The sequence below is a fragment of the Colletes latitarsis genome, chromosome 10 (assembly GCF_051014445.1).
Source record: "Colletes latitarsis isolate SP2378_abdomen chromosome 10, iyColLati1, whole genome shotgun sequence".
Classification (NCBI taxonomy): Eukaryota; Metazoa; Arthropoda; class Insecta; order Hymenoptera; family Colletidae; genus Colletes; species Colletes latitarsis.
This window is the reverse complement of record NC_135143.1, coordinates 9,283,506-9,295,824: the sequence shown is the minus strand read 5'-3', so window position 1 is coordinate 9,295,824 and position 12,319 is coordinate 9,283,506. Positions and strand designations below refer to the sequence as shown.

The window sequence follows — 12,319 nt, the reverse complement described above, 5'->3', positions numbered from 1 at the left end:
CCGCATTCTGCCCGCTCGTCATCGTTTCAGCTCCACGCAGTACATGTAATAATTACGATTCGAGGGGCAAAGGGAAACCAACGAAGTAAGCGGGATAGAAGAAGAAAAGGTAAAGAGTTGGATAAGAAAAAAAACCCATGGAAAGTCTCGGTGCGCGTTTCGCATCATCAAGGTGTGGGCTTTTCTTTGCACGGTTTCGGTTAGCTTGAGTTAAATTGGTATATTATCGAGTCGGGGTGACTGTATAGCCGTGGTTGTGAATACACGAACGTTTCCTCCGGTGATAGTGGCACCAAGCCAATGTCGGACGACCTCATTGAACCGCTATGAAAAGAAACGAGCCACGTACACTTAACGAATCTCATGCTTTTCTCTCTCTTTCGGTTTCTCTCCTTCTTGACCAACGTATCGGTTGCTTTACCTTTCGTTGCTGTTCCGAGTTTTCTTTATTTATTTCATCGGCTACAAACGAGCCACTTTAAGCTTGGCGCCGTTTAAACGTGTTTACTACGACCGTTAGATAGTAAACTGATTACTTGGGAAAGACGAATTTCGATGATCGCAGGACAACTGTACTGTTGCAATAATCGAGAATCGTTGCAAAAAATAAGCAGCGCGAATAAACGAGAGAATGTTTCAATTCTACTGACCTCCATCGTTTGCGAGTGATGAAGAGCTTTAATGGCGTTGATGGCGTATTGTTTACTAGCGAAGGTAACGAAGGCACAGGCTTTACTTTTTCCCGTGCTGTCCCTTAGCACCGAGCACTCTTCGATAGCCCCATAGACACTGAACATGTTCCTAACATCGTTTTCGGTGAATTTCTTCGATAACATGCCAACGAATAGCTTGCGTTCTGAAACAAAAAGATCACGACAGCAATAGTAATTTTGCCGTGTAATTCTGGTATATTCGTAGCAACGAAACAGAGATCTCTGTTAGGTTAATAATAGTCACGATTAAATTAACGATAGCATACAGTTGTACCTCGTCTTTGTATCCAAATCTGCATCTTTCTAATTCCAAGTTCTTAATATGTATACAAGGTGTTCGACCAACACTGGGAAAAATTTTAATGGGAGATTCTAGAGGCCAAAGTAAGACGAAAATCAAGGATACTAGTTTGTTGATTGAGGCTTCCTTAAAAAGTTATACAAATATTTCCGGCCACACAGTATATTTTCGATAAAGAATTTTTTTCTCGAAAGTATGTAAGATTTCGGAGGTATGTGTGTTCACCAAAAATGATTGTAATTGACCCCCACAACCAAAAATAATTTTTTCAGAATGATTTGATACTTTTCATTTTCGCCGACAAATTCAGGCACCTATCGATTTTTCTTAAAAATTCGTTTTTCATTTTTCATAATTTTATTTGACGCCCTACAGAAAAGTTGTCCAATACTTTTCTGTAGGTACCCATGAGCTCTACTTCAGAAAAAAGTTTCATTGAAATATATTCACTACCGTGGGAGTTATGGTTGTTTGAAGATTGGACCATTTTTATAGGATTTTTCTCATTTTAGGGGGTCAAGGAACAAGTTTTCGATTATTTTTAGAATTTTCACATATTCTACACTAAAATACGCGTCGTTTGCTTTTTTAAACATCAAAATCGTGCAATCCGTTTAGAAGTTATGATGTTTTAAAGATTCGCATGAAATTTCAGGGAAGCATTTCTGGCCTGAAATTATATTTTCTGTAAGGAATTTTTTTCTCAAAAGTGGGTAGGATTTCGGGGTTATGTCTATTAACCAAAAATGATTATAAGTGACCCCTGTAACCAAAAATAATTTTTTTAGAATGATTTGAAATTTTTTAATTTTGTCGAAAAATTTCACACCTGGAATTTTTTTCTCAAAAGTAAAAACTAGGCGTAAGATTTTTCTAGACGTAAAATATATCAAGTCGTTGATTTGTAAATGTTTCAGATCGTTTGAGAAATGTAATTAAATCTAAAGATAGTTTTAAAAAGCTTATTTAATATGGTGTCACAGGTCGCAACTGAAGCCAGTAGTTCAGGATAGTCCCTATCGGTTCGGATGCCTGAGAGTTCTATTGCAGTACCTATCGCGTACGTGAGTATCTAAATACTCTAAATTTCTTAATTAATCCTAAGCAGGACGGGAGTCTCGGGCAGAGCATTGCTATTTGCCACGCTGTCTTTCTGGTTTATTGTTCACATTATAATGTGCCTGGTCAGCTAAAGACCATTTGACGATGACAGGTGGCGAGAAGAGGCGAAGGTAGCCCGGTCAATATTTGTTTAGGACCAAGAGAAAAGCTTCGCCCGGAGAAAAGCCGCTTATGTAAATTCAGCGTCGCATAGGGTCTCTTGCAGCGACGCAAAGTAGCCGGCTGCATCTCTGAATATCTCTGTCTACGCTTCTCTTGCTCTTCCAGGCTCTATCGTGCTTCCCTCGAAACCACTGTTCGATCTACTCTTCACACACGTTTCCATGCGCGCGCATTTTCCTCCGACGGATGCACATTTGCAATGGAACCCCCGTTCTGCATTAATACTCTCAAGCCCGTATTCCTTTTTACTGGAAAAATATCTTTCGGTTAGCTCGCGGAGAAAGTTGCCGCAAATGCAAAAAAAAACGGGGTTGTCGGAGTGAAACTAATGGCGGTCGATGACCTTCCTGTCTCCCGTCTGGCCGCGTTTAATTGATACAATTCGAACGAATAAGAAGCGAGGCCTCTTTGCATATTTCTTTATTATTCATGCGTGTGCCTCTCGACGTGGAAAGCTCACGGGGAAAGACGCACGACTGTTGTACAGGATGTTTCCTTCGTTGTTAATCACTTTGCGATCGAGAATTGTCCAGGAATAAAATCAAATAAAACGTGTATATTTGTATGAACATTAGTTTAGATATTATTTTTTAAAACTATTCTATTCGAGACGGTGTTTTTGAAAGTTCCAACATTAATCAACCGACTTTTAACGAAATTTGACACGCATGTAAAGAAAATGCATTTGTTAACAATTTTGCTCGGTATATTTATTATGGATAATAATGTAAAACAGTGGAAAATAATTTTTTGGATTTTCCAAAGCCGTCTAAACGAGAATTTAGACTAGTGATTCTTCAAAGGGATGCCATATTAAATATTCATTATGATTAAATATTCCAAGTTCATTAGAGAGTTTTAAAATTCATTTATTAATATAAATACTGAATGAAAGAAAAAAAATACTTTACGCGTAGTTGCACGAATTTATTTCGAGAAGTGAAAAAATTATTATATTTGAGAAAATAGTAAACTCTCGTTTAATCGATATCTATTTTATATTCTTCTTTTATTCCTTTTCACATATTGCTATCGAATTTAACGAAATGCAATACATTCATTGCGACACACAGCAGGCGACTAATTCTTTAAATTGTTAATTGGAATCTCTTGTATTAAACGACGTTTGAACTTGAATGCTTTCAAAGGATTCGATCATGAACGTTGGCCTTTTTCGCGTGAGATTTCCCGATACGCACATGTATCAAATTAATCAGTGTTAAATTGTATGGGCAGTGATTGGATACAAAGAATGTAGTAGTAATTGTAATCAAAGGATTCCGAAACAAAAGAAATAAAATTAAACATCAAAGGCAGAAATCAGAAAACGAGATATAGAAAGAGGGAGAGAGAGAGAGAGATAAATATACATAGATATACGCAGTGTTCCGCGAATAATAATATAACAGGGAAAAATGTCTGCAAAAACATGAAGAAATAGATAAGACAAAAGTCATGGAATATTAAATTTCATAAAAACTTAGAAACATAATTTACTACGCGTAACATGAAAAACGTGTGCAATACTTCCACTAATTTTTGTACCCCAAAGATCAATTTATTAATCATCTCTGTATCAATATTTTTCCATTCATCCTGTAAAATGTTCCATAGCTCTGTTTGTGTTTCTGAAAAACAACCCTCAAAATTGCGGATGAAAAAACATATTTCCCTCGATATCTCGATAACTATTCAGTCTAGAAAAAAATTGTGTATTACTTAACGACACATTTAACTACCTAAACAGTTTTTTAAAAATTAGTTAAAACAGTCGAAACATTTAAACAATTAAACATTTTATAAGCAATACATTTTCAATCGTGTGCATTCTGCGAAGTCTGTCGAAACGAGCAAGTGTCCCACGACTTTTGAGCGGGGGCGTATCCATCGTCTGCGATGCAAACTTCGTCCTCCGTTGATGATTTAATTAGTTTCGTAACCTAACCGAACGATCGTTGTTGACGTCGGATCAGATTTTTCACGATTCACCGTGAAAATTGAACGAAAGTCTCGCCTTTCTCTCTTTCTCTCCGCTTACAATTACATTCGACGAGAAAAATTGCAAGTTATCTGGCTTGGCCCGTGGTACTTCCTCCGATTACTGCTATTCCTTTGTCCACCGTGGTATCGGATCGCGGCAATACTGCGGGCTTCGTGGAATGTTTATTAAATACCGAAGACGCTGGGAATCGTTCCTTTCGACGTGGCGTGGACCGAAATTGTCCGAACGGAGATAAGCGAGAACCAGTCAGCAGTCTGGGCTTCATCTTTGCTCAAAGGTGAGGAGCCGGAATTTATTCAGCATTTACAGATCGATAGAAGAGGGTGAAACGTAATCACGGATACAGGACGAAACTTCGTAAGTAAGGGAAGTCAAACGCGCCACGGAATGTATCGAATATCGTTAATTTAATTTAGAAATGGTATTCGCATATAACGTAGGAAATATATTCTTCGGTGCTAAAGATGAGCTCAGAATGTTTTATAATTATGAACAGGATTCAAAGAATTTGTGTTCAAAACGTTAAATAAAAAATTAAAGTACCAGCACAGACTCCAGATGCTTATAGTTCGGCTCTTGGAACTAAAAATGATAGTTATTTCAAGTATCGATTAAAAATTGAAGGGAAAGATTTGTAAAAATGAAAAATTTGTATTGTATAATTGTATACATTATCAGGAAAATATTATCAATTTATTGACGTTGATCTCGTGAAAATACAGTGAAAAATATTAAAGTTAAATCCTTCCTTAGTTTTAATCTTGATAGCAATTATTGAAAGAAAAATTCTGCAAGGATATCAAGTATTAATTCACACTTGGATACGAACTATGAAGTCTAATATTTTTTGAAAATACATATCTATCCTTCAGATGCAGAACACTGTGATCTCTTTTTAAAGTAGTTTATGACATTTTCCGATTCTATCTGTTGTTTCTTGAGCATATTGTGCTCCTCTTGTATGAATTAGAATTAAATACTTGACGAAAAGCCAACAATGTTGCTCGTCAAGGTACAAAGTAAAGGCCGCGATCGCGAGAGACGAAATATCGAGTATCACGTGAAAAGAAAAATGGCTGTTGGCAAGCAACTTGGTATTTAAATTAGAAGCGCTGACGTTACTTTACACAAAAAAGAAAAACAATATTTTATCAGGAATATCACAGAATAATGACCACTGCTAAAAATCAATCAAACAATTATTCTTCTACAAAATACTTGGGAAAAAAACACAACAATTAGTGTAAAAATTATGTAAAATAACGAACGAAATGTTTAGTGACACATAAAATTTGTGTAAAAGATATTCCAACCACTATAATTTACACTAAAAGATATAAAGCATTGATCTATTAGTACAATTCATTGGCGTATCGAAGTCATAAAAGAACTAGATATTTGAATAAACAAAAAATTAAATTATGTTCTTTTTTAAGCCTCAACCTATGAACTAACAGCATTCAACGCAACATACATTCTATCGAAACTGCTTTATTTGCATCGTTTAAATTTATTTAAAATGACTCGATGGGTCAGTTTATGTAAATCACTTTGCATGCATAACGAAGTGGATCATGCATATTACTTAGAATAGTTTACAAGTTTTTAATTGAAGGAAAATTATAAATTTATTTTACGTACACGCGTTAATACTTGTATTCATATCGTATAAACTACCGGTTCAGTTTTCCTTCCGCTATTCGATGAATTTTTTAACGCTCGCTTCTCGGTTTATTTATTTTCCAATTAATTTACAATCTGGCAGTGTAGCATGTTTGCAAACGGAACGCCTCGCCACGCATGATGTTTTCATGTTTTTCATTTGCGCTTTTCTCGCGGCGGTGAGCGTCCGCGCACGAAAACCCGCAAATGTTTGTAAATCAATTTTACGTTCTACGTGTATACTGTATTTGTTTCCCTAATCAAATCGCGATACGTTCATTAAACGGTCGCGTTTCGTTTCGAATAAATTGGAATAGAAGCCTCCCGGACAATCGAACGGACAAAACAAAACGATTGAACGGGCCTCTTTGATTTAACCTTTGTTTCCGCAAACCGCATTTCTTCTCTTCGACTCAGCTACCCTAGTTCCTTCGTAATCGATACCCTTGCATTTTTTTTCTAACAAAAGACACCGTTGGGCGTCGACTGTTTTCTTCTTTTAATACGTTGTTAAGCACAAGGAGGCCACAGTTAGATTTGTATCATTTTTTGTCGTGCAATTAACGTTTAACGAAACGATCGAAATGACCCTGCGTTTCAACCACTCGTTTTCAGCGAATTTCATTGCGTTACTCCTTGTTTCGTATTCACAAAGATGGAAAGTGGCGTAGCAGGAATATTCTTGGTCTCTGGCTTCATGGATATCGCGATCGTTTGCCAAAAAGAGAATTAACTTTGTTAATTCAATTCCCGGCTTGGCCACGTTCAAACTAACTGAATTTCAGTCGGTGTTAATTTGAACTACTGCCTTGCTCTCGGCTTATGCGTAATATATCTATGTACTCCGTTTCCGCCAGCTAAGCGATTATGTATGTATGCACGAATATTGCTCTGATTGTTACTTCCACGCCACCGAAATATAAACCGAGCAAGATGGATGACCTAAACCGAGCTAAATATGAAAAATTAATAATTGGTCAGACGCGAAAAGATTGTTAGATTCATTGATTTCGAAGTTCTAAATTTGACAACATGATTTTAATTTCTCGATTACCTTCGAACAGTATTTGTCGTCTAAAATTTATACGAGGGATAAAATTATTTGGGACACTGTGAGAATCATTACTAAAAGTAACGATGAAATATCAATTCATCGCACACATTCCTCAGAATATGACTCGTCAAAGTTCTTTATGCCAAGATTCACTGTGAGGAAGCTACACTCATCATAAATAAGTCTCATATATTAAAATACATTTTCACATTTGCGAAGTATTCGTAAAACGAATGTTATTCTCTGTGAACACTGTACGCACGAAGAAATTTAATCAAAATTAAATAGTATATTTTTGGAAAATTACTTGCAATTGAATCATACGTCAAGAGTTTCAGGGAGTTAATTGTTACTCGTGATTTATTCTTTTGCAAAGGATTCGGTAATTACAGAAGGTTCACGTCGACTAGAACGCTCGCTAAAATAGAAGGTGAAACCAGTCATTAATAATTACATAACAACTAAAATAATCTCTTCTTCTTAGGCTTAGTAGATTTACGACCACTAACCCTTTCCTTCCCTTTCTTTCCTCTATATTTAATTTTAGCTCTTTCCCGTCTTCAACGTCCCTTCCATTTTGTTCGCGTTTCTTTGAAGGATTTTTCGTGACGTAATTACGTAAAAGCTATTACCGAATCGAGATTAATTCCATCGTTTAATTATTAAAATGTTACAGTTCTTTCGGCTCGATATCAGTTTACGTGACAAAATTATTAGTTACTTGCTACAGTATATAAAAGAATTATTCATTGTAGCTGGTGCAACTAGGTTGCAGGAAATTTAATACTTTCAACATTTTTATATTGTAAAGTACAAAAAGGCAATGGACGAGGCTTTTAGCCATCGTAAAGCATATCTTGGATAATTTTATAATGTCAATAAATAAATTAAGACGACATTGCTGATGACCTAATACATGTATTATAACGAAGCTTTAGATCGTGGAAGAGTAAAAAGCAGGGTGGATTTGCCCGGTGCGTCTGTCCATTACTGACTATTTCTATTTGCGTTGGTACCAAAGTCAAACTCCATTGCTCGCGTACTCGATAAATTTTTAACAATTTTCTCGAAAGCCTCGCGCGAAAAAATTTGACTTATTTTCTTCACGCAGAATCAGTTCCTTTTTGTCTTAGGATCACTCTTGCAGAACTTTGCGTTCGACGATGTCTTGCAAGCCGCTTTTCCCCGCAGTCTCGATTTAAAGCTACGTCCTAATTAGAGTTACTAAGGTAGCATCTCTGACAGTCATTGATGTTTCGAAAGATGCTTTAATCAGTTCGCCCACCTCCACCCCCATCATTTGGAGAAGATGACAAGTTCGTTGGTCCGTCTCCTCTTTAAATTAAGGAGTGGTTTCGAACGAACTAGTTTCGCTATTGCAACGGTGATCAGAACTCGGTGAAACGCATCCTAGAGAGGGTGGGTGGGTGAGCATCGGGTCCTGATTGACACGATTGGGTGGAACTTGTCGTCGAGCATCGTGCATGCCATACTCGGCGGCAAGGAGAAGCGGAGCCAGTGGTGGCCTTCTTCTGCAAGCACGTAACGCAGCAGAAGGAGGCCGCGAAATGGAGTGGGAGAACAGGCGGTTGAGGAGTCTCGTAGTGGAAATGACCTTGACTTCTTCTGACTCCCGCTCGCAATGTAGCTAAGAGGGCTCGCGCATGCTCGTTTCGAAACCCTCCCGCGTGGGAGTCGACCGAGGGGGAGGGGCAGGTCTGTCCTATCAAAAGGTCGACATTGGATTGGTGTGGGGGTCACGTGTCCTCCGTAGTTATCAGTAGGGTAAATGTACCACCAATCCATAACTAGTCAGCTTAAGACACCAGGGCAGTATATTACGAATGGTATGCACCAAATTTCTGAGCTTTTTGTATATCACAAGTAGATTGTATTATTTTCGTTAAAATAATCTTTTGGTAGAGAAGATTACAAGAGATATGTATCAGTACATGACCCAGTGTCAATAATTATACAGGGTGTTCGGCCACCCCTGGGAATAATTTTAATGGGAGATTCTAGAGGCCAAAATAAGACGAAAATCAAGAATATCAATTTCTTGACTGAGGCCTCGTTACAAAGTTATTAAAAATTAAATTAAAAAATTTCAAATTGTTCTGAGAAAATTATTTTTGGTTGTGGGGCTCAATTACAATCATTTTTAATGAATACACATATCCCTGAAATCCTACTCACTTTCGAGAAAAAAATTAGAGAAGATGTGAAATTTTTAGACGAAATTAAAAAATTTCAAATCATACTAAAAAAATTATATTTAATTACAAGGGTAAATTACAAGGATTTTTGATGAATAGACATACCCCGAATTCCTACGCACATTCGAGAAAAAAATTCTTTACTGAAAATCTAATATGAGGCCAGAAATGCTTCCCTGAAATTTCATACAAATATTTAAAATGTCATAACTCCAGAATGGATTGGAAGATTTTAATTTTTCAAAATGGAAACAACGCGTATTTTAGTGGAGAATATGTAAAAATTCTAACAATATTGAAAAAGTTGTTCTTGACACCGTAAAGTGAGAAAAACCTCCTAAAACTGGTCCAATTTTCAAACGGCCATAGCTCCTACAATAATAAAGGTATTTCATTGAAATTTTTTCTGAAGCAAAGCCCATGGGTACCTACAAAATAGTATTAAACAACTTTTTTGTAGAGCGTCAAACAAATTGATTAAAAATGAAAAACAAATTCTTAGGAAAAATCGACAAGGAGGTAGGTGCCTAAATTTTTCGGCGAAAAAAAAATTTCAAATCGTTCTGGAAAAATTATTTTCGGTTGCGGGGGTCAATTACAATAATTTTTGGTGAATAGACCTACCCCCGAAATTCTACCCACTTTCTAGAAAAAAATTCAGTACGGGCGAAACTTTAAACGTTAATAACTATTTAACGAAGCCTCCATCAACAAATTAGTATTCTTGATTTTCGTCTTATTTTGGCCTCTAGAATCTCCCATTAAAATTTTTCCCAGGAGTGGCCGAATAGCCTGTATAACAAAGGTATTTAAAAAAACATCAGAGGTTTTGGGAATATATTATCTAGAAGTGTTTAAATCTTTTAAAAATTGTTTGGTGACAAAATAATACAATCTCAGTAAGGAAGTCAGTGCAACTCGTTTTCTTCAATGTCGCTTCGCATAAATTAATACACAAAAAAGAATTGCCGGTGAAACATGTATCTCCTTTGACATTGTCCCTCGAATGGCATACCTTCCCTGACATTGTCCCTCAAATGGCATACCTTCGCAGACACTGTCCCTCGAATGATATATCTTGATATTGTCCCTGGAATAGTACACCTTTCTTGACACTGTGCCTTGAATGGCATACATTCCTCGACGTTGCCTTTGACATTTTACATGTAACTGAAGATGCGTGCAACGTAACAGAATAAGTTACTCGATACGTTTCAATAAATATTTGTAGTCCAACTTACGACACGTTCGGTTTCGTATTAATCGTAAGCACCGCACCAGTACGTTGAAGGAATTTTTATTGGAGGGAAAAGTAACAATAAAAATAATATCGTTGCACAGTATTTGTGGTGTCAAACTGAAATAATCGTTTCGATTCGGTCCCGACACGCGTCTGCGAATTACGTTTGCACGAATGCATAACGCCGAAAGTGCAGAACCTTAAGGAGAAGTTAGTTCGCGCGTAGCAAATAAAAATTGCACGGTTGTTGCTCAACGAAGACCGAACAACGTAAATAGCGTCGGTTTGGGTACAGGTATGCGGTTTGTCATTAGTATGTCGCCGACAGAATACGCAGGAAGTGACGTCAAGGAGAGGCAGCGATTTATAGAGAGCCACGAATTCCGATTAGTGAAACGTTTCAGCTGCACGGCGAGCGTGACTGTAAATTTTCGTTTCATAAAGCCGAACGTGAGCGGAATGTCTTTTCCTACCGATGGACCTTGTAGTTTCCCTTTTTACAAATTCAACGCGAAGGGAATTGTATTTCTTTTCGCGATACTCGACAACGATCCGAAGATGCGTGCCCGTGACGCGCGATACATAAATATGCGAATGCATAACCGCGCACGACGATATTTCTTTTGCACTACGGAACTGATTCGTTCATCTGCACGGATGATTTAGGTCCCGAATATCTAGTCCCGAAGAAAATACAAATATTTGCCAATGCAATGTAAAATTGCATCGAATAATCTCAGACGAAGATACAGCGAATTATGTAAAGTAAATAAGCTTTTATTACATTGAAAACAGCTTACAAGTAGTATGGATCTAGATAGAAAGCATACCCACAGAAGTAATGAAATTAAAAGAAGAATCAACAAAACGGAGAAACAAGTTGCAAAAATTTTATTCGAACCTATCGAAATACGTATCCATAAAAAAAAAACGCGTGTTATTCAATTTCAGTGCTTCCTTTGTGCCTTTATTTTTTCGTCGTTTCTTCAATGGTTTTGCGATTTTTTTATTAATTTTCTCCCTTCCAGCGTTCGAATCTCTGTTAGATCCGCTGGCGTTTCTCGCACTCGAGGAACCAAAGGGAACAGAGTAATCGTTGCAACGAGTTATACTATTTTCGCAGTGCGTGAACGAATCCTCGAGCCGACGGTTTTTCGCGATAAATCAATTTCGCGTTCGCGTATCTGGGCAGGAGTATTTGCGTATAACGATACCAGCTACATTTCGCTCGGTAGTTTCGTAAAATCTGTTTCAAAAGCGACACAGGTGAAGAGCGTATTTCCTGAATTCCCTCTCGGTGGTCCGTATATTTCGCGAAAGCCCTTGTCGTCACCGCGATTCACAATTATCATTCACATGACGATTGCGCTCGCGATCGTTGAAGGAGTGGGAGAGGGTGGGGGGCAGAGTAGTAATGGAGCTATAAATTTTGGATCGCAATAGAGTTACAAGAATCGCCCAAGTAGTCTCAAACGTTATTAATGCGCGTCTCGTTTGGGGAATCGGGCGGATGAGAGACAGCAAAGGAGGAAGTGCAGTTTCGACTGGGACTTTGTGCCGTCCCCGCGGGAACACGAACACCCATAAGCGGCACACGTTAATTGGATATTTGTATGGGATCCGGTACTTCGACTCCCATCCGGTTGACTTTGCCAACCCAACGCTTTCTTTATCGCTCTCTTCTTGGTACGTTTCCTTTCCTTCTCTTTTAATCGGTCTCCCGTCTGTCTCACCTTTTATAGCTTTCTTTGAGACACGCTGATTGAATTGTTACGGGAATCTACGCACGGAAAGCACTACACGCTCGGCTATTCGACAAATATCGAACGCTTATCGTGCATTTGGTT

General features: G+C 37.7%; 1 protein-coding gene across 17 annotated transcripts in view; it reads right to left on the bottom strand.

Moving 5' to 3' along the window:
- Window positions 1-12,319, bottom strand: part of LOC143346633 (CUGBP Elav-like family member 1-A) — a 504,287-nt gene that overhangs the window by 25,729 nt on the left and 466,239 nt on the right. For all 17 annotated transcript variants that reach the window (XR_013080457.1, XM_076774913.1, XM_076774919.1 and 14 more), the window contains one exon: window positions 651-856. Coding sequence is in view for 16 of the 17 variants with exons in the window: in XM_076774913.1 (XP_076631028.1) it covers window positions 651-856 (206 nt within the window). In the remaining variant the exon portion in view is untranslated. The remainder of the gene's footprint in view (window positions 1-650; window positions 857-12,319) is intronic.